General features: G+C 51.4%; 1 protein-coding gene across 4 annotated transcripts; it reads left to right on the plus strand.

The window, feature by feature from the left end:
• The first annotated feature begins 953 nt into the window (after positions 1-953).
• On the plus strand, positions 954-27,688 carry AXL (AXL receptor tyrosine kinase). 4 transcript variants are annotated; one of them, XM_008139567.3, is made up of 20 exons: positions 954-1,350; positions 2,502-2,724; positions 3,051-3,151; positions 4,030-4,206; positions 9,646-9,726; positions 9,874-9,989; positions 12,231-12,441; positions 12,746-12,885; positions 13,565-13,715; positions 13,926-13,952; positions 15,879-16,011; positions 16,303-16,394; positions 18,627-18,722; positions 18,814-18,891; positions 20,861-20,953; positions 21,331-21,452; positions 22,064-22,173; positions 23,327-23,486; positions 24,218-24,354; positions 25,956-27,688. In XM_008139567.3, the coding sequence occupies exons 1-20, from the start codon at positions 1,287-1,289 to the stop codon at positions 26,305-26,307; spliced, it is 2,664 nt and encodes an 887-aa protein (XP_008137789.2). In that variant the 5' UTR covers positions 954-1,286; the 3' UTR covers positions 26,308-27,688. The 4 variants fall into 4 exon arrangements, with proteins under 4 accessions (XP_008137789.2, XP_008137790.2, XP_027998435.1 ...); XM_008139568.3 differs by lacking the exon at positions 13,926-13,952; XM_028142634.2 differs by lacking the exons at positions 12,746-12,885; positions 13,565-13,715 and having other exon boundaries at positions 1,216-1,350.
• Positions 27,689-27,975: the final 287 nt, after the last annotated feature.

Raw genomic sequence — 27,975 nt, forward strand, 5'->3', positions numbered from 1 at the left:
CCCACAGGACACCCTGGGGTCTTGTTCCTTTTTTAAAAATAGATTCCTTTTTTTTTTTTTTTAATTTTATTGATTTTTAGAGAGAGGAAGTGAGAGAGACAGACACACACGGAGAGAGAAACACCGACGTGAGAGGAAAACATTGATTGACTGCCTCCACGTGCCATGACCGGGGACGGAACCTGTAACTTAGGCATGTGCCTTGGCCAGGAATAGAACCCACCACCTTTTGGTACAAGATGATGCTGGTGCTCCAACCCACGGAGCCACACCGGCCAGGGCGGGTCCTGCTTCTGTGCCCAGGTGGGTCTCTTGGGCAGGAGGCTCCACATCTCCCTGAGTGTGCTCCGGGGATGCCACCCAGCAGGTGTTCTTCAGGTCCTGGTTTCTGAGGTTTCTCCAGGAATGGAGTTCCTGACCTGGCTTGTCTTCTGAGTATGTCCCATGGGCTGGCCGCGTGCCCCTGCATGTCTCCTCCTGCCCCAGCCTCCGTGTTGATGACATCTGACTCTGTGTGTGTGTGTGTGTGTGTGTGTGTGTGTGTGTGTGTGTGTGTCCTTGGAGGAGGGGGGAGGGGAGAGGAGGAGAGGGAAGAGGGAGGAGGAGGAGGGGGAGGAGGGGAGAGAGGAGGAGGAGGAGGAGGAGAAGGAGGAAGAGGAGAGGGAGGAGGAGAAGGAGGAGGAGAGGGAGGAGGGGGAGGAGGAGCTGTGAGTGTGAGAGGAGTGCCTGACTGGGGCTGGGCTGGGGGTGGAGGCCGGGGAGGGGGCATCGCAGGGGCTGAGCGGGGAGTGGAGTTCTGAAGGAATGTTTACGGGACATCCAGAGAGCCCAGGGCCACAGCGCCCTGAGCCGGGTAGAGAAGCACACAGCCTCCCTGCCTCTCTGGCCCAGGCTTAGGGGTGAAGCCACCGGGGCTCCTTCCCCTCCTCAGCCTCCCTCCAGGGCCCCTTTAAGACAGGGCTGGTCCTCTCCTCTCCGAAGTTAACCCCTCCAAATCCCAGTGGCCCCCTCGGCTCCCAGCCCGGCGGGTGGAGGCAGGGGGAGCCAGGGGCGGGGGAGAGGGTTCGGAGGTCTGGGAGGGAGAAGAAGACCAGGGAGCAGGGAAGGCGGCCACGGAGCGGAGTGGAGCCGGTGAGGAGCCCTTCCTGTGCCAGGCGGACAGAGCCAAAGCCGGGGAGCCCGGAGCTGGGGGGAGGGCCGGGGACAACCCGGCCCTGCCCCCTCCCGCTCCGTGTGCCCAGCAACTTCGGAGGAAAGTTTGGCAGAGATCGCGCGCTGCCCCGAGGATGGGCAGGGTCCCGCGGGCCTGGTGGTTGGCTCTGTGCTGCTGGGGGTGCATGGCCCCCAACGGTGAGTGATGGGGGCCTGAGGGGCAGGACCACCTGTGGAGGGGCTGGGGTAGGCGGGAGAGGAGGGGTGGATGGCAGGTGGTCCCGAATTGGCTCACGGAATTTTCTTGGGACCACAGAGAGGGAGACGGGGAGACCGGGAGGCACAGAGACAGACCCAGAGAGGCCCGGGGGACAGAACGGGGCTCTGAGAGAGGAACAGAGGGACAAGAAATAGAAACTAGGAGGGTCAGAGACGGGAAGAGACAGACACCAAGGAGAAGCTGAAGGCAGGGGTGGGGGCTGGACTTGAGTGGGGGCACTGGGGAGAGGCTGAGACAGGGGGGCTTCCAGGGAAGGAATGTTCCAGAAAGGAGTACTCAGATGGGCAGTGGGATGGGGAGGGCTTGGGAACCCTAGGGAAAAACCCTCAGCACAGTCACCACCCCACCACCACCACCCCCCACCCCCCCAACACACACACACACACTTGTCCCTGTCCCACCATTGTCTGTCTGCTCCATCTCTGGGACGAGGCTCTGTCTCAGGCTCCAGCTCTACCATCTCTGTGACTCTCCCTCCCTCTCCCTCTCTCTCTGCCTTTATCTCTCCCTGCTTCTATCAATGTCACTGCCGTTTTCTCATGTGGCTCTCCCACTACTTTGCCCCCCAGGGTGTCTCTTCATCTCTCACCCTCTGTCTCTCTCTGGTCTCTGTTCCTTTCTGTCTCTGACCCCCCCTGCTCAACTTTTCTCTGGCTTCTCTCCCTGCCATCTCTCCTTCTCTCTCTCTCTCCCTCCCCCTCTCCCTCTCCTTCCCTCCCTTTTCTTCCCCACTATCCACCAGCCTGACCTGTCAAGTCTCTGGAGACCCTAAGGGAGGGCAGCGGGGCCAGAGCTGGCCCTGCCCGGCAGCCCAGGACGTGGGAGGTTGCCAGATCCCGGGCCTTCTCCCCCAAGTTGAGGGATGGAAGCTGGACCCCAATCCCCTGGGAAGGCGTCCATCCTCCCCTCAAGGCACCTCCCTCCAGCCCCCTCTGAGGTCATGCTACAACTATGTGGGCCTAAAGGCCTGGCAAGGTCGTGGCTGCCATAGGCAGGCCCAGAGGGGTGGAACTGAGGGATTGGAGGGAAGAGGAGTTTCCTAAGCCAACTCTCCCCCATCTCCCTGCAGGCTCGCAGGCTCGGAAGGACCCCTTTGTGAGGAGCCCAGGGAACATCACTGGTGCCCGGGAACTCGCGGGGACCCTTCAGTGTGAGCTTCTGGTCCATGGGGAGCCCCCTGAGGTGACCTGGCTCCGGGATGGACAGACCCTAGAGCTGGCAGACAGCACCCAGATCCAGGTGCCCCTGGGCGAAGACGAGCAGGATGACTGGAAAGTGGTCAGCAAACTCAGGTGGCCAGCCTCTCCCTGACCAGCCACAACCCCACATCCCCCTGACCCCTGACCCCTGTCCCCCACCACCTCCATCACATGGTGGGTGAAAAAGTCACCAGCAGGAGCTCCCCCGGGGTTGGAACCCAGCTTGGCCACTCGCTGGCTGTGTGGCTGTGAGCATGTGACGTAGCCCCGGGTTTCACTTTCCTCTTTTGTAAAAGGAGTTAATAATAGTGCCCACCTCTTAGCTCTTATTGTGTTTCTAGTCCGGACCCCCATCTTTCAGTTCTGATGCTTCCCTCCCAGTGTCCAGCTCTGATCCCAAACCTCTCTGTCCCTGTCAGGATCTTGTCCCTGCAGCTCTCGGACGTGGGATCGTACCGGTGTGCAGTGGTCCTGGGAGAAGATACCTTTGTGTCCCAGCCCGGCTACATTGGACTGGAGGGTGAGCCTTGGGCTCAGAGGTCATGGGAGGTCAGGAACCCCAGGGATCAGAGGGTGCTGGAAGATTCAGGATGTCTCCCAGGGACATACATACTAAGAATGTCAGAGATCTTAAGGGATCAGGAAGCTTGGGTCCATAAATTATTGGGATTATACACTAAGTGGCCAGATTATTATGATCTCTGAACGCATAATAATCTGGCCACTCAGTGTGTGTATGTGTGTGTGTGTGTGTGTGTGTGTGTATATATATATATATATATATATATATATATATATATATATATATATATTTTAGGCCCGGTGCATGAATTCGTACATGGGTGGGGTCCGGCCAGCCTGGCCAGGGTGAAGGGACATGGGCGGTTAGCCGGCCTGCCTGCTGGTCCAACTCCTGGTCCAGGGGACAATTTGCATATTAGTCTTTTATTATATAGGATATACACTGAGTGGCCAGATTATTATGCGTTCAGAGATCATAATAATCTGGCCACTCAGTGTATGTGCTGCAGAAGAAGACATCTAGGGGTGGGGGGTTGTTGGCTATCCTGGGGTCAGCCATGGTTGGGGTAGGATATTTTTCGAACAGACAAGGAGTCAGAGGCATGACTTAACCCTCTTCCCATCCTCAGGGGCCTCCCATCCTCATTGGTAAAATGAGATGAGAAGTCAGGCATTCTGGAAAAGAATGAGGGGCTTATATGTCCCGGGGGTCCAACACTGGTTGGGGGAAACAAGTATTGGGATGATGTGCCCTGGGGGTAGAGGCCTGAGGGGACATACGGGTTAAAGAGCCTGCAGCCTCCAACAGCCTGGCAGTGAGTCAGACACCTGGGGGGGCTCAGAGAGACCCAGCCTCTACCATCTCCCCCCACCCAGGCCTGCCCTACTTCTTGGAGGAGCCTGAGGACAGGACTGTTACTGCCAACACCCCCTTCAACCTGAGCTGCCGAGCCCAGGGTCCCCCAGAGCCCGTGGACCTGCTCTGGCTCCAGGATGCCGTCCCCCTGGCTCCGGCCACGGGCCACACCCCCCAGCACATACTTCGTGTTCCAGGTGAGTCCAGGGATGTGGCCAGCTCACTGTAGCGGCCCTGGCAGGATGGAAGTGGGAGAAGCGTGCCCTTCGTGCCCCTGTGTGAGTGTCTGCCTGTCCCTCTGTCCTTCCCTGTCTCTCTCTCTCTGTTCCTGTGTCTCTGCCTCTGAGTCTGTCTCTGCATCTTTGCCCCTGTCTACCTCCTCACTTCTCTCCATACGCTTTCTCCATTTCCTTCTGTCTTTGTTCTCCATCGCTCTCTGTTTCTCCGTGTCCTGTCTCTCTGGTCTTTCTCCCTCCAACTACCCCAGCCTGTCTCTGAATAGAATTCTTTGTCCTGCGTTTCCTCTGAGCTGTTCCATAGCCCAAGTGTGTGTAGGCCTGGTGGCCCTTTGTCAGCCCTTGACCCCAAGCAGGGCACCAGAATCAACTGTGCCCTCCTCTCCTCCACCTCTCCCAGCCTGCCCACCCCTGTCACTGAAGTGCCCCACTGGTGGGGATAGAATGTGAAGCAAAAAGAGGGGGTGAAAGTGGGAGACAGAGAATGACAGTTACAGAAAGAGGGGGGGAGATCAGAGACAGAGAGGACAGACCACAGAGAGGTAACCCAAGATGGGGCAGGACCAAGCTTGGGGTCACACAGCGGTCCATGGCATTGCTAGGGGACCATGAACACAGGGGGTTCCCCTTCACTGAGAAAGGAGAGAGAGGCTCAATTAGTCAGAGGGAGGTGGCTGACCCTGTAGGGTATCAGCTTCCAGCACCCCCAACCTGCTCCTCCATCTGCTGGGATGGGGAGGGGACTCCTGACTGAGGGTCTCCCAGGGTGGTGGGAGGGGCCCACATTCCCAGCATTCTAGGGACCCTGAGTGTGCAAGGGAAAGGTGGTGAGCATGCCAGCCCCCAGAGGGCTGACTCAGGCCAGTGGCTCTGGGGACTGAGTCAGCTTGGCAGGACCCCAGAGAGGAGGAGGGAGAGGAGGCTGGTTCCCCAACTCCATCTCAGGAAGAAGGAAATACGGGGGGACCACAGGTGGGAGAGGGACTATGCATGTATCAGTATTTGGTACAGCTGTGAAGGCAATCTGTGTGTGTGTATTAGTGTGGGGGGTAGGGGGAGGTTCTGGGTGTGTATCCATGTCCCTTTGGATCTGTGTCTCAGTGTCTGTCAGCATCAACCTCTTTGAATGAGTGGGGGCGGGTATTAGCAAGGGCCAGCTTCTGTAGCTGTCTCAGTGCATGAGGGGAGGTGTATGTGCATGTGAGTGTGTGTGTGTGTGTGTGTGTGACTAAGTATACCAGTGTCAGCCTGTGTCTGCCTTTGTGTTTGTGTGCTCACAGCTGTGACGCACTGTGTGAGGGTGGAGTGTGTGTGTGTGTTGGGGGAGAGATGGCAGAGTGAGGGATCGCAGTGCGTTTTGTGGCTATTTCCCATACCTCCCTATATAGAGGAGACAATGTCAGCTCACAGGTGTGCGCCTATGGGTGTGAGTAACATGGAGTGGGCTTTTGCTTCCATGGAATAAGATTGTGTCAGTGGACAACTTAGTGTGTTTCCACTGACTGTGGTTGTCTGTGTGTATACATATCTGTGTCCATGGGTATCTGTGGTGTCTGTGTATTTGTCACAGGGTGAGCATGTTGGTATGTGACTATGTCCCATGGACCCCGTGTGTGTGTGTGTGCGTGTGTGTGTGTGTGTATACGCACGTGTGACTCACAGCAGACAGCAGCAACAGCCTTCTGCCTCTGCTCTCCCGGAGTACCAGCCCGGCCCCAGTGCCCTCCGGGTGGATGAACATGGGGTGCTCAGCAGCCAGTGTGTAGATGTGTCTGCCGCCTGTGTGCACACGTCTCCCCTCTTGTGTGTCTGCCGCAGCCCTCGTGTCCATGCAAGTGAGCGCTGTTGTATCAGTCTGCGTCTCGGTGAATGTCTTCAGCGTCCTGAGTATGTCCAGCTGTGTTTTGAAAGCTTGGCTGTATTTTTGTGCGAGCAAGTCCGCATTAACTTCTACGGGTTCTGGTGTGTATTATTTGTCCTCTTCAACCTCAATTTGTGATTGTCCCTTGGGCTGTGCCTCTCAACATGCAGGGCGGTTTGTGCGTCTGTCAGCTGCAGCCTAGGTGTATGGGGTCTTGCTAGGTGTTTGTAGTTAATGTGTGCAAGTTTGATTGTGTTTATGTTTGGTCTCTTCCTTTATTTGTGTCAGCCCATGTGTAAGTCACTGAGCGTGTATTTGTGTCACTGCGTGTTTGTCACAGGATCAGCCTTGTGCGTAGCTTATTGAGTGCCGCATTCTCCGTGTTTGTGCCAATAACGGTCCCTGTGTGTTAAGTGTGATTCATTGAGGGAGGCGGGGGCTGTGTTAAGAAATGTTAGCCCATTTGTGTGCATCTGTCCCTTGATCTGACTCAGGGCGTGCCCCCTCTCTCCTTCCATCCCTCTCTTTCCCTCGGAAAAAAACACAGGGCTGGGGGGAGGAGCAGGAGCAGACAGGAGGTGGGCAGTGCGTCTGGAAAGCACATCTGGAGTGGGCCTGCTCCGGCTGTGAGGGAGAGCCCGCGGCAGGGAAGGGGTCCCAGGCCCCTTCATCCCTGCTCTCCCCTCCCTCAAGGTGTTAGTGTCCGAGCCTGGGAAGGGGGAGCCTGGGCCTCTCCCCACGAGGCCCGCCGGAAGTACAGGGGGTGGGGCCTGGTGACTCACTCAGACGGGGCAGGAATGCTGTGGTCGGAACAGGACCCAGCTCCAGAACCCCCATCCTGCCCCAGGGCTCCTCTGGAGGACAGTGCCAGCTCCCACACAGTGACCCTGGCGGCCCCCACATGCCAGGTGGCTGGAGGGGACCCAGGCTTTTCACCCCCCGCCGGCTGCCCAACTGCCCAGGGCTGTCCTGTCCCTCCCCCAGCAATAGCGGCCGGCGGCGGGGGCTGCGGGGGCAGGCGGGCACCTGACCTTGGCTGGGAACTAGTGCTGGGCAGCGGAACTGAGGAGCTTCCCTGCCCACCCCTTCGGGCGGGTGGCCAGCCAGCTTTCCCTCCTTCCACTCCCTCTGCTGACTAAGAAAAGGAAACTTTGTGTCTGGGGTAGATGGTGATGAGAACAGGCACACAGGCACAGAGCAAACCCAAGAGGCACACGCAAGCACTCAGCATCCACAGACACTCACAGGTCCACTAACACACGGGTACAGGCATAGGCACGAGCTACAATATACATGCAGGCTTAAGACTTAGTCCTCTTAACACCCTGTCACCCGGATTGTGTGTGTGTGCGCGCGCGCGTGCACGTCCTTGTGTCTATGTTTCTGTGTGTCCATCTGTGTATGTTGTGTATCTCTGTGTTTGTGTCTGTGCCTCTTCTGTCTCTGTAGGTGTGTGTGTGTGTGTGTGTGTGTGTGTGTGTGTGTGTGTGTGTGTCTGCCTGTGTCCCCACCATCATCACACCGGGGAGGAGAGTCAATCCACCCAAGACACTCAAAAACAGTTATTCATGCCCTAACCGGTTTGGCTCAGTGGATAGAGCATCGGCCTGCAGACTCAAGGGTCCCAGGCTCGATTCCGGTCAAGGGCATGTACCTTGGTTGCAGGCACATCCCCACTAGGGGGTGTGCAGGAGGCAGCTGATCGATGTTTCTCTCTCATCGATGTTTCTAACTCTCTATCCCTCTCCCTTTCTCTCTCTGTAAAAATCAATAAAATATATTTAAAAAAAAAACAGTTATTCATGACACGTACGTTAACTCACCCTCAGAAGTACCCATGCTCACATTTCTGTGTACACAGCCAGAAACACCCGTAAGTACACAAATGTATACACATAAATTCATTCACTCATTGGACAAGCACTTATAGAGCACCTACTGGGTGCCAGGCCATCTTAGACACAGGCGCTACAGCAGGGGACAAGACAGACAGAAACCCCTGCCCATGGAGCTGACGTGCTAGTGGAGTTGACATCGTGATGAGAATAGCCAAAGGGAAAATAATAAAGCAGGGAAAATGGCTAGATATGGAGGGAGGTTCCAAATTTATTTATTTTTAACATTTTTAATATGTTCCCATTCATTTCAGAGAGAGGAAGGGAGAGGGAGAGAGACAGAAATATCAATGATGAGAGAGAATTCGACCCGCTGCCTCCCGAATGCCCCCCACTGGGGACCAAACCTCGACCTCCTGGTTCAATCCCTGAGCCACACCGGCCACGCAGTTCTGATTTTAAACAAGGTGGTCAGGGACAGAAGGACTGAGAAGGTGGGATCTGAGTAACAATGTGAAGGGGTGGGGAGTGAACCACTTGGATGTCAGTGGGAAGACTGTTCCAAGAAGAAGGGACAGAAGTACCAAGTTCCCGAGGTGGGAAAGTGCTTGATGTGTGCTTCCCAGAAACACCAGGAGGCATGTGGCCAGAGCCCAGGAGAGTGAGGTGTGCGTGAGTGAGGGGGAGTGGACTTGGTAGGACCCGAGCTTATAAACAAACTAGAGGCCCGGTGCACGAAATTTGTGCACGGGTGTCCCTCAGCCGGCCTGCGCCCTCACAATCCAGGACCCCTCGGGGGATGTCTGACTGCCAGTTTAGGCCCGATCCCTGCAGTCGGACATCCAGCAGTTGAACATCCCTCTCGCAATCCGGCACCGCTCACCCCTAACTGCTCGCCTGCCTGCCTGCCCACCCCTAACCGCTCACCTGCCTGCCTGCCTGCCTGCTCACCCCTAACCTCTCACCTGCCTGCCTGCTCAGTGCGCATCATAGCGACTGGCCCTTCCACCATAACGGTCACTTGGGCTTTTATAGATAGAGATAAATACCTCTACATTTACACACACCCATGAGAACCTGTTTCTTAGGTGTGTGCTTATTAGATGTATATGCCTTTATGTGTGTCTGTGTGTCTCAGTCTGATTGTGTCTGTGTTTCTGCATCTAGGTGAGTGTGTGCGTCTGTGTGTCTAGCTATGAGTATGTGTGCTTCTGTATGTGAATGTGTTACTTTGTGTGTTCATGGGTATAACTGTGTGTATTGATGTAGGTGACTTGTGTATAATTATGAGTATGTGTTTCTACGTGTGCCTTTGTATAACTCTGTATCTGTGTGTCTTGCTGTGTGAATGTGTTTCTAAGTGTGCCTATGTGATATGTGAGTACAATATGTATCTCTGTGCATGTGTGTACAAGAGTGTGTGTGTCTCTATGTGTGTGTATGTGTTTCTGTGTATATATGTGAGTCTATCCATGTGTGTGCCTGTGTCTGCATATATGTGTGTCTATGTCGTGGAGCATTAGGGCTGAGGCCCCCAGGCCTGTCCCAATGTTTGGGATGGAGGCCTGTGTTCCCAACACATTGCCTCCCTTTCCATAGTCTCCCTCCAAGCAGGTGCCCCTATAGGTTAGACTGGCCCTGTCAGGTGGGGCATGGCAGGGGCACCTCCCTGACACTGGGTCCTGCCCTCATATGACTCCCCAGGCCTGAACAAGACGTCTTCTTTCTCCTGTGAAGCCCATAATGCCAAGGGGGTCACCACATCGCGCACGGCCATCATCACAGGTGACAGAAAAGGGAGCTGGGGAGCTGGGCGTCAGATGTGTGTGGGACTGGGGTCAAAGGTCAGAGCTGGGGTAGAAGGCAGGGTGAGGAGCTTTGGGCAAAGGCCCCCCCGGGTCAGTCCTTCCTCTCATCCTCTCATCTCCACAGTGCTTCCCCAGCGGCCCCATGACCTCCACTTGGTTTCCAGTCTGCCCACAAAGCTGGAGGTGGTTTGGACACCAGGCCTGAGTGGCATCTATCCCCTCACCCACTGCACCCTGCAGGTGAGACTCAGACTTGACTAACCTCAGGCCCCCCTCCACCCACTCCCACAAGCCCTCAGCGTCTCCCTGGATAACCAGCCCTTCCCAGCTTTTGTGGGTTGAGAAGGAGTAGAGCCTCAGGTTAAGGCAGCTGTCTTGGGTTCAGATCCTAACTCCACCAGCTGCTGGCTGCATGAGCTCAGGTAGGTGACTGTGTCTCAGTTCTCTCATCTATAAAATGGGCATAATGGAAGTACTACCAGAAAGGCTTGTTGTGGGAACTCAATAAGTAAATGCAAGTGGAAATGTGTAATAAACTATTAGCTGTTTTCAGGGTTTTTTTTTTAGTACCAGTGATATTGTGGTACTGTCAGAATGGGAACCCTGAGACAGCCATCTCGGTCACCACTGGCTACCCCCAACCCTGCTTCTCACACCTCAGCCCTGACCACTCTGGGCTGTCACTGTCTGGGGATGAGTCTGACTCCCCACTGGACTGAGCTCTGACACGGCACAGCCAGGCCGTCTCAGTCACCACTCAGTCCTCATTATTGCCTGGCTCAGGGCCAGTCAGAAGAAGACTACCTGACAGCTGAGAAGGGCCAGACCAGTCTTCTGCAAGTTGCTCCTCCTCTAGTGTAAGAAAAACACACACACAGACATGTGAGTACAAGATCCCGTCCTGGCCTGGGGATCTCTGTGATTCGGAAGTCGGTAGGTCATTGCCCATGATAGGAGATGATAATTAGTAACGGCCAACTTTCATGGAGGGCCAACTGTGTGTTGGGCCTTGTGTTACAGCTTTACACACACACCCTTGTGTGTTTGTGAAATATGGTCTGTGTTTACAACCTTTTTTCAGATGAAGAAACTAAAGCTCAGAGTAGTTAAGAAACTTGCCCAAGGTCACAGCCAGGAAGTGGAGAGGTGGGACTCGAACCCTTGTCTCACCAAACCCAAAGGATGCTCCTTACCTCCTTAGAGACCCTTTAGAGCCAGTACTTGATTAAACAGCAGCTGTCTTTCTTACAAGTGTGTGCCTTGGACACAACGTCATTCGCTCGTCATTTTAAGGTTAAAAGTAGTGGTTGTTAATCTTCCCATTTTCAAAGTAAGGAACTGAGGCCCAGGGAGAGGAAATGACCAGTCCTGCCCACTGGCTAAAGAGGGTGAAACTGATTCAATCCCAGAGGCCAGGCCCATTTGGGAGACCTCAAATGCCAGGTCAGGTGTCAGCTGTACCCCCTCCCCACACCCATCCAGTGTCCGCAGGAAAGCAGAAGTGTGTCCTCTTCCCTCTGCAGGTCTCACTTCCTGCTGTGCATAGGCTGGGGCTGGAGGGTTCGAATGGGAGGGTCACTGGCATCCCAGGGAAAAGAGAAGTGGGAGCGGGCATGTCTGCATCCTTGTCCGCTTTGTCCCAGCAGAGGTTCCTCTTCCCGGCTGTCACTGTGGGCCAAAGAGCAGGCAAGGGGACAGCCTCCCCTCATCCTGTTACCCACCCTCTGCCCACCTCCTCCCCAGGCCTCTGGGTGGTATCATCTCCACATGTGGGAGCCCTGTGACTTTGAGCAAGTGGCTGAGCCTCTCTGGGCTTCTGTTTCCTCGTCTGTAAAATAGGAATTGAAAAAAGAAATCGACCCCATAGGGGGTGGTAAGAAGTCACTGAGTTCACCCAAACATGCACTTGACACATAGGTAACACTCCAGAAATGTTAGCTGTTGATGTGGCGTTCAAACCAGCTTACGTGCTGCGCAGGGGTATTCCCCAGCTGTAGCCCTGCCATCCTGACCTGGCCGTTCCTGGGGACCAGGTGGGTGTGCCAGCCTCTGCCGCTGCGCAAGGTGTGTGGAATTGGACACTTGTTGCCAAGGCAACCGCACACAAACTCACACAATACTCATAACGGCAAACACTCAGTGCATACAGGCACTCTTCTAAATGCTTAGCAGCAGCATTTCAGTCAACCCTTCGAAGTAGGGAGGTGCTATTACCCCGTTTTACAGAGGAAGAAACGGAGGTTCAGAGAGGGAACGTCTTGCCAGAGGCAGCTTTTGCAAGTGATGACAGAACCACGTTGTGCAGCTGGATGGTCTCCTCGCTTTGCAAATGCAGGTGCCCAGGGAGCACTAGAATGAAGCTATCACGCACACACACATCCTTTCAAAGTTGTGTAATCACAAGGACCACCACCGAGCGTTGTCTGACTGCTCATGTGATCGCATGGCCATCCTGTCCTCAGGCTCCTTTTCTGCCCCCAGGCTGTGCTGTCAGATGACGGGGTAGGCATCAGGCTGGGAGAGCCAGATCCCCCGGAGGAGCCCCTCACCATGCAAGTATCTGTCCCTCCTCACCAACTACAGCTGGACAGCCTCCGTCCTCACAGTTCTTACCACATCAGGGTGGCATGTGCCAGTAGCCAGGGACCCTCACCCTGGACCCACTGGCTTCCCGTGGAGACGCCTGAGGGAGGTAAGAAGGGGCTGGTGGGGGAGACGTTGCCCTCTGCCCTCTGGACCTCGCTCACATCAGTGCCACCCCCAGCATCTCCTCTCACCCATTTACCCCAGGTGGCCTCCACCTCCTTCCTGTTCAGTCCCCACTCCTCAGCACAGCACTGGCATCTCTCCGGGACCTCCTCCCTATGCTTCGCTCCTGGGAGGCCTGCATGAGTTGCCCATGCGCATGCTCTTTGCACCCTGCCTTCACTTCCTGGGGTCAGGGAGAAGTCAGGAAGAGGTAGGGGTGCCAGCTTCCCCTCTTCCCTGTCCTCCAGTGCCTCTGGGGCCCCCTAAGAACGTTACCGCCATACGGAATGGGACCCAAGCCATCGTGCGTTGGCAGGAGCCAATGGCACCCCTGCAGGGCACTCTGTTAGGGTACCGGCTGGCCTATCGAGGCCAGGACACTCCTGAGGTGGGTGCTGCTGGCTGGGGTGGGGCGGAGGAGCTGAGGAGGAGGGACATGGGGAGGAGAAGATGACAGGGCAGATATGGACAGTGGTGCAGGTTGGGTAGTGCATAGGAGAGCACACTGTGGGAAGGTTAAAGAGGTCCGGGGGAGGGGGAGGGAATGGCTATTTATGAATCATTGTAAAAAGTGTTTCAGTAGACATGTTTCCTTGGTCATTTATCCCAGGAGCCTCCATGTTTTGCCATGACAACGTTACAGCTGATAGTTGTATAGCATTTTGAGGAAGGGATGCCTTTTCTAAATCGCACAAAGTTATTATCTGTGCCAACAGCATCCCTGGGGTGGAGAAGTAGGGTGGGGAAAGAGGGTGGGATTTAGAAGGGGATGGAGAGATGAGAGTGAAAGATGAGAATTCAGTTTTCAGCATAAGTGCTGTGTGCCAGGCACTGTTGTAGACTTGAGGACACGGCAGAGAATGAGACAAAGTCCTGTCCTAGTGGAACTGATATTTTAGTGGGCACAGGGATGGAGAATGGAGATAAAAGGGTGGGGATGAAAAGGTAGGAAGAGGAAGGGAAGAAGGTGTTGGAGATGAGGAGATGGTTTCCAGAAGGTTGGGGAGTTGAGGCCTAATAGTTAGGAACCTGGGGCTCTACCCTGATGCTAAGTCTGGATGTCCTAGGTGCTAATGGACATAGGACTAAAGCAAGAGGTGACCCTGGAGCTGCGGGAGGACAGGACTGTGCCCAACCTGACAGTGTGTGTGGCAGCGTACACCGCCTCTGGGGATGGACCCTGGAGCCTCCCCGTGCCCCTAGAGCCTTGGCGCCCAGGTAACTCCAGAGCCATGTCAGCCACCTTCAAAGAACCCACAAGAACCTTATCTCCCCTAGGTGCTCCTGACTTCTCTCTGCAACTTTCAGTGTTACCCCAATCCAGGCTCTGTTCCTACTCAGAATCTTACTGAGCCTCACACCCTCACCTGCGTCACACCAGTCTTGCCCTCCTTGAGCATGTCCTCCCTCTGTCCTTTCTCCTCACAGGGCAAAGACAGCCAGTGCACCAGCTGGGTAAGGGCTTTCGCATCCCCTCACCTCCCTCCCTTCCCTCAATGCCCAGTGAGTACCCTATCAACACACTCATACACTTTACACATCCCTTTCATGTTTCTCAAACTCATCACTCTAACCCTCTATTTCTTGGGTTTGTGTGGTCCTTGATGGAGATGCCTGGAATAGCCCAGCATATTGTAGGTACTCAGTGAATGGTAGATGGGTGGATGGATGGATGGATGGATGGATGGATGAATGGATGGATGGATGGATGGATAGGTGGATGAATGGGGTGGGTAGGAAGGAAGGACAGAATAGTGGATGAGTTATCCCTTTCACATTCATCCTTCTCAAATATTTCTTAACAATACTCAAACATTCCTCCTACACCCTTTGTATCCTCCTAGCACTATTCCATTCCACCTCTTATAACTCATCCCACTATCCTTAAATATTTTTTACGTCTTCCTGCACTTTTTTGCCTACCCTTTCCACACTAACCCACCCTCTTCTCATGTTCACCCCATTATAATTCTTCATTCCTCACACATGCCTCCAAAACCTAATACTGCCCACACCTCTCATTCACAAACTCTGTGCACACTTTTTACACACTCACCATACATCCCACATTGCAAATACTGAAAAACTTTCAGTCCACATTATCCCACACTCTACAACTCTCCTTGTATTCTCATCCAATACTCCTTCCATGTTACTCCCTCACCGCTAGGCAGGTAGTAATCCTAACCCATTCCCTTTCTCTGCACACACCCACACAAACTCCTGGCACACTTAGCACATTCCCATTCTCTGTTTCTTACACACCCACTCCCACCCTATTTGCACACCCTTTTTATTCATCCCTGGCTCATCTGTCCTTTCCACATATTTTACATGCTCATTGCACACTATTCTCACACCCAAGTTAATTCTTACAAATCACTGCTCACTCCTTGAAACTAAAACTCCTTGAATAATCCTCACTCACACCCCCCCCACCAATTCCTTCAACACCCATCCGCACCCTGTACACATTCCTTTGCACACTACACCCCTTTGCACATTTACTTCACTCTCATCCTCGCTTAGTGAAAACCCTTCCACAGTCATCACACAGTCCTCAAAAATATTCCTTGGTCATGTATCCCAGGAGCCTCACTGTTCTTGCATACTTACTGCACATGCCTCATACACCCACCCTACACTGCATGCATTCTCTCCCCTGCTCGTCTGTTTTTCCACACCCAAGTTCTCCCTTCTTGCACAATTATCAGATATCACACACCCCTCTACTAGCAATTTACTCACACCCATCTCATGCTCATCATCCCTCCTTGCATTATTTTTGTTGTTGTTGTTAATCCTCACTGGAGGATATTTTCCCCATTGATTTTTAGAGAGAGAAGAAGGGAGGAAGGGGGAAGAGAGAGAGAAACATTGATGTGAGAGAGACACATCGACTGGTTGCTTTCCGCGCGCACCCTAACCTGGGCCAGGTATCAAGCCTATAACCTAGGTATGTGTTCTTGACCAAGAATTGAACCTGTGACCCTTCGGTCCACAGGCTAATGCTTTAACCACTTAGCAACACTGGCCAGGGCCCTCCTTGCATTATTATAACCCATTCCACACAACTCTCTCACTCCCATCCCACACTCCTATCACACTCATCACACACTCCTCAACTGTCCTCAACTGTCCATCCCACTCTTAAGTCACCTCACCCACCCTACAAGTCTCATGCTCCTACTTTAACACTCACTCATATCACATTCATTGCATGCCTTGCCCAGCCCAGCCCAGTCTCCTCAGATCTGTGAATGCACCTGTGATAGGCCTCATCAAATATATCCACATATGCTCCCTCCAACATCACCCCCTTGGGTCCCAGGGAGATGGACGCAGGGCCTTAGCCATGACCTGTCCCCAATGCCCTGACAGTGAGTGAACCTCCAGCCCCCTCCTTCTCATGGCCCTGGTGGTATGTACTGCTGGGAGCAGTTGTGGCTGCTGCCTGTGTCTTCATCTTGGCCCTGTTCCTCATCCACCGGCGGAAGAAGGAGACCCGCTATGGGTGAGTTGGAAGTCTGTGAGTAGGGAGGCTCACATGGACTAGAATGGAGAACTTGGAAGCAGGGAGACCATGGAGAGGCTAGTGCAGGAGGAGAGATTACCAAGAACTGGAATTAGGGCGAGGGTCTGGGGAAGGAATGGAAGGAAGAAGGTAGCAGTCCAAAATATGCTCAGCAAATGCTGGAGGAGAGGAAAAGCAGGACTTGGGATTGGGGTGGTGCTTGCTTTCACTGCTAGTGGAAGGAGGGGGTTCCACATGGCTCTACCCTCATCTCCTCCCCATTCCCCTCAGAGAGGTGTTTGAACCAACAGTGGAGAGGGGCGAGCTGGTGGTCAGGTATCGCGTTCGCAAGTCCTACAGTCGCCGGACCACTGAAGCCACCTGTAAGTGAACTCCATGCCTCCCTGCCCTGGTTTGGGGATAACAAGTGTAGAGATTCAGTCTTCTGTGTATACGCGAACCAAACAAAGGCCTTGGAATCCTAGGATGTTAGGACCACAGACTCAAAGAACAACAGAATTGTAGAATCACACAGAAAAACCTTAGAACAATAGAATCTTAGACACAATAAATCTTGGGAGACCAAACCTCAGAGCCATAGGATATTAGAACAATGTGTTGATGGTTATAATGACAATGATAATGTGATTATGATGCTGATAATGACAGCCAACCCTACATTTCCTATGTGACAGGCGCTGTTCTAAGTGCTCTACACATGTCACTTAATTTAATCCTCAGAGCAATCCAGTGAGGTAGGTATGTTATTCCCCCTTCACTTCACAGATGAGGAAACTGTAGCATAGAGTGCTTAAGACACTTGCTCAAGGCCACACAGCTTGTCAGTTGGAGAGCTAGGATTCTAACCCAGGTAGTTTGGCTCTGGAGTCCATCTTCTTTACTGCCTATAAGAATTATAGGAGGGGGAGAGAGGTAGAATAGATCTTGGCCTAAAAAATTATAGGGTCAGTACTATAGACTCTTAGGATCTTGAAAATTATAGAATCTTAAAACTATAGGCTCTCTGTTAGAGGATTGTAGGGTTATGGAGGGTCCCAGCTACGGAGGAGCTCAGAGGCCACCCAGTCAAATCTCTTCATCTTTCCATTTGGGGAAAACTAAATCCAGAAAAAAAAAAAGGGGGTGGGGGACAGAGTTAGGTCTCTTCCTAGCACACAAGTGAGAAGGCTGCCAGGCCCCAAGGAGATTTCAGAAGGAGCTGGAAAAGCCATTAATTTAAGAGAAGGATGAGGAAGTGAGCAGGTCACACTCATCTAATGGAATCACATGCAGCAGCAATTCTCCAAGTATGATCCAGTCCCTGGGGGGCACTGAGATCTTTGCAGGGGGTCCATAAGGTCAAAACTATTTTCATAATAATATCAAGATATGTTTTGCCCTTTTGCACTCTCACTTTCTCACAGGGATTCCATGGAGTTTTCCAGGAACTTTCTAATGTATGATGATGTCATCACTCTGTTGGTTGACAGAATGTGTGCTTATGTATTCTTGTGTTTTAAAAATCTATTCGCTTTAATTTTGAATACAGTAAATATCAATATACAGGGTATCTCAAAAATGTATACACACTTTGTTGTTTGTGTGTGTGTGTGGTTTTTTTAATCCTTACCCAAGGATATTTTTTTCCATTGATTTTTAGAGAGTGTGGAAGGGAGAGGTAGAGACAGAGAGAAACACTAATGGGAGAGAAACACATCGACTGGTTGCCTCTTGCATGCCCCTGACCAGGGCCGGGAGCCTGCAACCGAGGTACATGCTCTTGACTGAAATGGAACCTAGGACCCTTCAGTCTGCAGGCTGATGCTCTATCCACTGAGCCAAACCAGCTAGGGCTATACACACTTTGAATAATTATTCATTCCAATGGGTTAAATCTGAAAAGGAAGAAACATCAATTGAGCTATCAGCAGTTAAAGTGTGTATACATTTTTGGGGGACACTCTCTACATAACCCACATAACTGAGAGCTCTTTGCGGTTCTCCATGATTTTAAGAATATAAAGGGGTCCTGGGGCCAATAAGTTTGGGAACTCTTTCTATACAGCAATGAAAATGAATCAGTTATAACTACAGCTGTGTTGTAGACATCGGGTTGAATGAAAGAAGTCAGACACAAAAGAGAATACAATATGTGATTCTATGTTTATAACATCCCCAACAGAGAAGGCGGATCTGTGGTAAGAGAGGTCAGGAAAGTGGCCACCCCTGAGAGGGCAGGTCATGGTCTGTACTTGACCTGGGTGCTAGTTAGACTGCTGAGTTGGTTTGTGAAAATTCATTGAGCTGTTCACTTACTATTTCTACAGATTATATACCTCAATAAAACATTAATAAGTATTTTGAACAACTGGTATGGCAGAATGCTAACTAATCAATGTGCCCACTGATGTGAGATTATGTGATGGGCTCCAACCTTTTAGGTGCCCCTCTTGGAGAATATTCAAGGGGTCTAGAGGAGGAGCTAGGGTGGGAGTGGAGGGTGCTCAGGACAGTAGCTATTTCTGAATGAATGCAGAAGTATCTCAGTATTTTAATAATGGGCATGTAAATGTCAGCCCAGCTCTATGGCTCTGTCATCCCCACTCCCCATGCAGTGAACAGCCTGGGAATCAGCGAAGAGCTGAAGGAGAAGCTGCGGGATGTGATGGTGGACCGGCATAAGGTGGCCCTGGGGAAGACCCTGGGAGAAGGTAAGTCCCCCTGGCACACTTCCCCACGTCCACCCAACCACAAGAAAATGGAGCCCTCCTGAGGTCAGGGTCTTCCTCTGGTCCCTTACAGGAGAGTTTGGAGCTGTGATGGAGGGCCAGCTCAACCAGGATGACTCCATCCTCAAGGTGGCTGTGAAGACAATGAAGAGTGAGTCTGTGCACTCATGTGCACACATGTGGGACCCCCATCCCCTAGCCCAGTGGTAGGCAAACTCATTAGTCAACAGAGCCAAATATCAACAGTACAAACGATTGAAATTTCTTTTGAGAGCCAAATTTTTTAAACTTAAACTTCTTCTAATGCCACTTCTTCAAAATAGACTCGCCCAGGCCGTGGTATTTTGTGGAAGAGCCACACTCAAGGGGCCAAAGAGCCGCATGTGGCTCGCGAGCCACAGTTTGCCAACCACGGCCCTAGCCTATCCTTCCCAATGCCCCAAAGGAGGCAGAAGAGCAGAAGAGTTAACAGCAAATTGGCTTTTCCACAGAACCTCAGTGTTTCCAGGCAGGAAATGAAGTCCATGCTAGGTACTTCAACAGGAGAAACTTAATATGGTGAGATTACTACAGAGGTGTAGGAAGGACTGAAGGAACACCTGGGAGCAGTGACGCAACCTGGAGATTAGCAGCAGCAGTAGTCACTCCCACCTCTAGGCCTGAAGGGCAGAGGGAGGAATGACCAGGATTACCAGAGCCCATGACCAGGGGTGCCTGTCACGGTTTGGGAATCACAGAGTTAGAGGAAACCTCGTGGGAGCTTGAAACACAAAGGAGACACAGCCACCACCGAGGAAATACTGGAAGCCTTACAAGATAGGGTGAAATACCCTGGCTTCTCCCCTCCTCCTTCCTGCCCACCTGCCAGACTCCCATTAGTGCTTCCCATTGGCAAAGTCCAACAAGAAACCAGCAGGAAAGGGAGCCTGGGAGATGTAGTTTTCAAGGGCCAGCCCCCTGTGATACATAGCAGAGCAGGAAAGATCTGAAATGAGGTACACCTGGCTTCATCATTTACCAGCAGTGTTATCTCAGGCAAGTGACTATCCCTCTCTGAGCCTCCCGTTCCTCATGTGGAAAAAAGGATCATAATGGCCCTACCTCCTAGGATGTTGTGAGGCAAAGCACTTAATGCTAGATGTGGAACGTAGTACATGCAGTTGATGTGGACTGTGACTATACTATTTACATCATCAGAGAAGGTGGGAGCCAGGCCAGGGCCACACAGCACAGGAAGTCCACGGCAGGAAATCATCTCCATACAGGGAAAAAGCATAGAGGGTCAGGCTGGGGCTGGAGGTGAGGGAGGAACAATCCTTTTTGAATCACTGGGGCCAAACGCTTGGGTTATGCAGTCATCACTTAGTGACTCACTCAGTCATTTTTGAACATCTCCTATGTTCTTTTTTTTTTTTTTTAATATATTTTTATTGACTTCAGAGAGGAAGGGAGAGGGAGAGAGAGATAGAAACATCAGTGATGAGAGAGAATCACTGATTGGCTGCCTCCTGCATGCTCCCCACTGGGGATCAAGCCCGCAACCCAGGAATGTGCCCTTGACTGGGATCGAACCTGGGACCCTTCAGTCCGTAGGCTGATGCTCTATCCACTGAGCCAAACCAGCAAGGGCTCTCCTTATGTTCTTGACCTGGGTTTCAATCCCAACTGTGTGGCCTTGGGCAAGTCACTTTGCCTCTGTGAGCCACTTTCCTGAGCTGTGAAGCAGGAAAAATCACAGAGACCCCCCCTGCTACTGGAAATGTGTTGGGACATAGCCTACTGTGGCGTGTGGACCCGGAGTCTGGCTTTGAATTCTGCCTATTCCTTTTGCAAGCTGTGTATGCCCTCAGGCAGGTTCCTTAACCATTCGGTGCCTTGGTTTCCCCCCTTTAAAACAGAGAAAATAATAGGAACACCTCAGAGGATTAAATGAGTTAATATATGTAAAATGCTGGGTATAGCACCTGGTACTTAGCAGTCATGTTTGATGAAGATGATGATGATGATGATGATGATGATGATGATGATGATGATGAAGGAGAGGAGGAAGAGGGGGAATACTCCCTCCCCTGTTTACCCTCTCATCCGCTCCTTCTTACCCTCCTTCCTCTCTCCCCAAGTTGCCATCTGCACAAGGTCGGAGCTGGAGGATTTCCTGAGTGAAGCTGTCTGCATGAAAGAATTTGACCACCCAAATGTCATGAGGCTCATTGGTGAGGGACAGCAGATTTAGGGGGCCTACCGGCTTTGTGGGAGCCACACTAGAGGGAAGATCCCTCTGGCACTGGGAAGATCAAAGCTCTAAGCTCCCTGTTTCCCCCTCGCTCAGAGTCAGCAAACTCCCCCCTCCTTCTCTCCCTCAGCTTGGAATGTGACCTGTGGCCTTTCCCAGAAATAGCTGAGGTCCCCAGGAGGACTGGGGAAATATCCTTGGGAACAGTGCTGGAAATGTCTTCTCTGAAGCTTGGTCCTTGCCACCCCTAAGACAATTTGGAGGCCAGATCTGAGGGAGAGGGGCAGACTGAGCTGGGAGAGGGGGTGGCTTCCCTTTCTGTCCAGCTGGAGTGACAGGGTTGCCTGGGGGACTCAGGCGTGTGTTTCCAGGGTTCCGAACTAGATGGCTTCCCTGCACCTGTGGTCATCCTACCTTTCATGAAACATGGAGATCTACACAGCTTCCTTCTCTATTCTCGACTCGGGGACCAGCCAGTGGTGAGGGCATTCAATCATCTACAAGTCTTAATCGTCTGCAAGTATTAATTGAGCACCTACCAGGTCCCTGGTGCTACTCAGACACTGGGAAGACCACGGTGACCAAGAACTGGCTCTCATGGAACTGTCTGCCGGTGGGGGGACAGCAATAAACAAGTTAACAAATAAATAGGCAAGATCATTTGAGTACTAGAAAGGAATTATAGAGTAAGATGAATGAGAGGAGGCCAGGCCATTAGTTTGGACAGACAAAGAGGTCTCACCAAGGAGAGGGAGCCAGCCGGTGGGAGGTGGGGAAATCTGGGAGGAAGCAATCCTGAAGGGAACATGGGCAAAGGCTTGAGGTAGGAACAAGCATGGCTTGTTCGAAGACTGGAAAGGAGGCCCCTGGAAGGAGTGTATGTCGAGGGCAAGAACAGTAGGAGATTAAGTCACAGAGGAAGGCAGGATGGGATTGTACAGGGCCTTGTTAGAAAGGGTTAGATTTAATTCTTGTAGCCATGGGAAACCATTGCAGGGTAGAGCTAGGCACACACAGGAAGGAAAGGGGGGAGGAAGGAGGGATGGGTCTCAGGAGCTCACCTGACCTCTCTCCTGCCCTGGTCCCCTAGTTCCTGCCCACTCAGATGCTGGTGAAGTTTATGGCAGACATTGCCAGTGGCATGGAGTATTTGAGTACCAAGAGATTCATACATCGGGACCTGGCCGCCAGGAACTGCATGTGAGTGTTGAGTCTTCTAGGGACACCCTAAACCCTATAGGGAGCTCGTTTCCTCCTTCTCAGGATGAAAGAGGGGGCCACACACACACACACACACACACACACACACACACACACACACATATCCCTTGCACAGGTCAGGATGGGATAGAGAGGTCAGCAAGGGGATTGGGAAGGCTTCCTGGAGGAGATGGGCCCTGAACTGAAATCTTTTTTTTTTAAATATATTTTATTGATTTTTTACAGAGAGGAAGGGAGAAGGATAGAGAGTTAGAAACATCGATGAGAGAGAAACATCGATCAGCTGCCTCTTGCACACCCCCCACTGGGGATGTGCCCGCAACCAAGGTACATGCCCTTGACCGGAATCGAACCTGGGACCCTTGAGTCCGCAGGCCGACGCTCTATCCACTGAGCCAAACCGGTTTCGGCATGAACTGAAATCTTAAAGGAGTATTTGAATGTGGAGAGGGAAGAGGCAAGAGGGCGGGCTCAGTGGGCAGCATGAGTGAGCAAAGGGACAGAGGTGACCGATGAGGGTGGTGACATTTAAGCTTCATCTCTGTCCCTCTCTATGCTGAGTGTCTTGTCGGGGGCTGCCCTTGGGGCGGGGCCAAAGTGGATAAGGAGACTAGAACCCTCCCCCCATTAATGGAAGTGTGTGTGTGTGTGTGTGTGTGTGTGTGTGTGTGTGTGTGTTTCAGTGGTTTGTTCTTTTTTGTTTGTTTGTTTTCTGTATAATATTCCTTGTATGGATGTCCCATAATATTCTGTTTCTTAATCTGTGCGCTGATTCCATGGGTGTGTTTGTGAAAATTCAGATTTGTGCATATATATTATACATCAAGAAAACAGTGTTTTGTTTTTTTTTCAAAACAGATAATCAAACTCAAGGAGCTTAGGAAGGACTTTAGAATCTGGCAAAAAGCCAGAGCTGGGAAGGCCCTCAGTAGCTTTTTTGTCCTGCCCTCATTTTATGGAGGAAACAAGAAGTAACACAGTTCCTTCCAAATCTGGGGCAAGGAGGAGAGATAGGCCCTAATCCCAAACAGGACAGCCAGGCTGGAGATAGAGATGTGTCTGAGAGTGAGGGTAGGCTTCCTGGTGGAGGGAGCCCATGTCATGACCCTGTTCCTCTCCCCAATCCTGGCAGGCTGAATGAGAACATGTCCGTGTGTGTGGCGGACTTTGGGCTCTCCAAGAAGATCTACAATGGAGACTACTACCGCCAGGGACGTATTGCCAAGATGCCAGTCAAGTGGATCGCCATCGAGAGCCTGGCTGACCGCGTCTACACCAGCAAGAGTGATGTGGTATGTGCACCTCTGATAGGAATGGGTAACAACAGGAGGGTGTGGCCTGATCATCTCACACTGCACCTGGGCTCACAGGGACCTGTCCACATGGGCTACGCATGTCTGGGTTATGGTGGGTGACTATGAACAGTCTTGTGGACATGCTAGGGATGTGGACAGGTCCATGTGTGCATGGTGGCAGGTTCTACATGGGACATGTAGACAGTTAAGGTTAGAAGAGGTGGTGGTAAGTATGTATACATGTGTAGAGGCAGGCTGTGGAGGGTGACACATGAGACCATGTGTCCATTAAGTGTGTAAATGTGTGCATGGGTGAGCATGTCTGTGTGCACAAAAGTTACCTCTATGAGGGTGTACCTGTGCCAAAGTGGTTCTGTGAATAGCTGTGATGCACCCACAAAAATAGCTATGTGCACATGTGTACATAAATGTGTGTTTGGGGGTGTCTTTTTTTTTAATATATATATTTTATTGATTTTTTACAGAGAGGAAGAGAGAGGGATAGAGAGTTAGAAACATCAATGATAGAGAAACATCGATCAGCTGCCTCCTGCACACCCCCTACTGGGGATGTGCCCACAACCAAGGCACATGCCCTTGACCGGATTCGAACCTGGGACCCTTGAGTCCGCAGGCCGACGCTCTATCCACTGAGCCAAACCGGTTTTGGCTGGGGGTGTCTTTGTGCAGGAGAAACACTCTAATTCTCTCCCCTCTGCCCTCCACAGTGGTCCTTCGGGGTGACAATGTGGGAAATTGCCACTCGGGGCCAAACCCCATATCCAGGAGTGGAGAACAGTGAGATTTACGATTACCTGCGTCAAGGAAACCGCCTGAAGCAGCCTGTGGACTGTCTGGATGGACTGTGAGGACCCTTAGGACCCCCCCATCCCTACTTAATCCCAGATTTCATTCCAAAACATACCCAGGACCCTATAAAACCTGTACAGAATCCCTCAGACTGTTGAGGAGGCCACCTGCCCTCCTCACCACTGCTCCACAGGGGTGTGAATTAGCAAAAGGTGCCCTTTCCTCCTTTGCCTTGTGCATGGCATGCAGGCTGGATCAGCCTCCTCAGCCAGTTATCCATGAGCAGTGAACAACTACACCACCTTCCCTGGGGGCTCTGCCTCTGAGACTCCCCCACTCTCAACGAATTCTAAATCCATCCCAGACTCCTGAGCACCCACGCTTTCCCCAGATGCTCTTCAACACCCAGGACCCTCTGCAGAATCCTTCAGATTGTTATACTGAGCTTCCCCAAACCCTCAAGTCTCCTCTGAGATGTCCTCAGGCTTCTTTAGGGCAGTGCTTATCAAACTTAGTCGCCGGTTGACACCCAGAAGAGCAGAACATTTACCCAGCATGATGTTGCTGGGCCAGGAGAGGATAGCCTGGGGCTGCAGACTCCCCAGGTCCTCCTTGGGTGTCCAGGAGCCAAGGGGAGCAAGAATAATAGCTAGTGTTTCTATAGAACTTACTAGAAGGCACTGTTTTAGGTGCTTTGCATATGTTAACTCATTTGGTCCTTAAAATGGCCACATGAAGTATTATTATTCCTATTTGCAGGAGAAGAAACTGGGGCCTAGAGATGGTAAATCACTTGCCAAAGGCTGCATATCTGGTGTATTAGTTACCCATACCCCCAAATTCAGTAGCTTAAAATAAGAAGCATTTATTACCTTTAGTTTCTGAAGGTCAAAGTCTGAGAACAGCTTGGCAGGGTGATCCTGAGGTTACAGCCAAGATTCAGGATGATTTTGAGTCAGGGTTTCTAATGAGGTTGCTGTCAAGATGGGGGTTGCAGCCATCTGATGATTGGGACTAGAAGATTGTTTTCAAGGTAGCTCAATCACGTGACTATGGCAGGAGGCCTCAGTTCTTTTCTATGCAGACCCTGCCATAGTGCTGCTTGAGCTTCCTCACAACATGGTGGCTGGCCTCCCCCAGATGAGCATCCTATGGGAAAAAGCAAGGAGAAAACCACAATGCCTTTTACAGGCTAGTCTCAGAAGTCACACACAACATCATGGCTGTAAGTCAGAATCAAGTCAAGAAGTCCAGTCCACACTGAAGGGGAGGGAAATTAGGTTCTATCTTTTGGAAAAAAAAAGAATGTCAAAGAATTCAAACACATTTTAAATCAACACAGCTTGCAAGTTTTCGATGCCAGTCTGTTCTGGGGAGCCACACTGGAACGCTCTGCTGTAGCAAACTATCACTAGAATACCATCACATACGTAGAGAGGTTTTCCAATATCCTTTCCAGCTCCCAAGTGTCCCAGAAATCCTTCAGAAACTCTTGAGAATTCTTCAGTCCCCATAGATGCCCCCAACTGTGATAGTTCCCTCCAGCCCCATGAAATGTCCTTGGTCCCCTGAGTGTCCTCAATTTCCCCCAAACTCTCAGAATGTTCCCCTTCTAAGTCCCTGCTCAGTCTCCCACCCCTCACTCTGCTGTCCTAGGTATGCCCTGATGTCCCAGTGCTGGGAGCTAAACCCCCAGGACCGGCCAAGTTTTTCACAGCTACGGGAAGATCTGGAGAACACACTGAAGACCCTGCCACCTGCCCAGGAGCCTGATGAAATCCTCTATGTCAACATGGATGAGGGCGGGAGTCATGCCGAACCACTTGGAGCTGCTGGAGGAGCTGACCCCCCAACCCAGCCTGATCCTAAAGAGTCCTGCAGCTGCCTCACCGCGGCTGAGGTCCATCCTGCTGGGCGCTATGTCCTCTGCCCTTCTACAGCCCCTGGCCCCACCCTACCTGCTGACAGGGGCTCCCCAGCTCCACCAGGGCAGGAGGATGGAGCCTGAGACCACCCTCTGCCTGGGACTTCCTCTCAGGACCCAAGCTAGGCACTGCCACCTACGTTCCCATTCCAGACCTTACTCCCAACTGCAGCTCTCTCTTGCTACCAATGCCACTTCCATTTCACACAATCCACTCCCTTTCCACATCTTAGTGTCCCTGTGTGGGGAGGGGTTTTTAGGGAGGGGTTGGACTGCAATCCCTAAGGGTCCTCCTAAGTCTAACATCCCAAGGTTTTGGATTCTAAGGTTTAAAGAGCCTAAGTTCTAGGTTTCAAAGATATTATGAGTCTTTGAAAGTTCTGAGATTCTACGGTACTAGATTTTCCTGGTTTTAAGATTCTTGATAAAACTTGTAAGTTTGGGGGTTCTAAAGTTCTATTATTCTAGGCATAGGAACTAAGACTCCATGATGCTAGATTTCATTGTCCTTAGGGTATAAGACTCTAGATTCTAGAATTCTATAATTCTAGATATGGAGGTTTTAAGGACTAATGTTCTAAAATTTGATGTTCTAAGCCTCTTAGAGTATAAATCCCCTGGCTAACTCTAGACTCTAGACCATAAGGCTTCAAGATTTTATCCTTTCAAGTTGTAAGATTCTAATGATGGTCAATTAGAGTTTCTAAGGCTTTATGATCCTTGAAGCTCTTGTTATGAGATTCTGGATCCTTAAAGATCTATATTCTGCAATTCAAAAGTTCTATGAATCTACAAATGGAGGTTCTAAAGTCTAATGTTCTCAGATGTGATGTTCTAAGATTTAGTCTAAGAACCTAGATTCTCTGTGTCTAAGGCTCAAGGTCATATGTTTCAAGGTCCTAGATTATTAAAATCTAAGATTCTAATGTTCAGTTCTGTATTCCAAGGCACTCTAGATTCTATTGGTCCAAGATTCTGGGTCCTCAGCATCGAAGGTATAAGACTGTACAGTGAGTTGTGATTAACTAGTTACCAAAGTTCTAATAATTTCTAATGTTGGACACCTTTAGGCTCCATGTTGCATTCTGCCTTTCTAGGATTTTAGTTAAGGGTCCAAGAATCCATGATTCTAAATCTTAAGATTCTAAGCACTGAAGTTCTAAAATTCACATGTAAGATTTTAAAGGTCTACAGGTCTTGAACTCCAAGGTTCCGAGGTTCTAACTTTATAGTATTCTTCTGTGTGACCCTCCCGAGCCACCTCTGCTTCCTCCTCCCCTCATGTGGGGGTTTTACCCCCCTCAAGCCTGTGCAATGCATTAGGGGTGCCTCTTTCCCCAGGGGACAATCTTCCTCCCTTTGGGCCATGCTGCCCCCCTGAGCCAGTCCCTCGTATCCCCCTGTACAGAGTGTGGACTCTGACACCTCCAAAGGGGCTTATATCACATAAAACTTTGTAACCACACTTCTATCTCTTGTCTCTCTCCACAGTCATGTGGTCTCCCCGGAACTCAGTTTCCCCATCATAAAAAAGAAGGGTTTGATGGGGTCCAGGAGTTCATCCCTTTAGAGAAGATAGAAATGAACATACACAGAGACAAAAAGGTCACACAGAGAAAAGCAGAGTCTCCAAAACCCCTCCTGAGGAATAGGCACATCAATACAGGGTCACATAGAGACACCCATTAATGGGCATACACCTGGTCACAAATACAGATACTGAAATTCAGACACGGAGTAACAGACAAAATT

Source organism: Eptesicus fuscus, chromosome 21 (genome assembly GCF_027574615.1).
Source record: "Eptesicus fuscus isolate TK198812 chromosome 21, DD_ASM_mEF_20220401, whole genome shotgun sequence".
Classification (NCBI taxonomy): domain Eukaryota; kingdom Metazoa; phylum Chordata; class Mammalia; order Chiroptera; family Vespertilionidae; genus Eptesicus; species Eptesicus fuscus.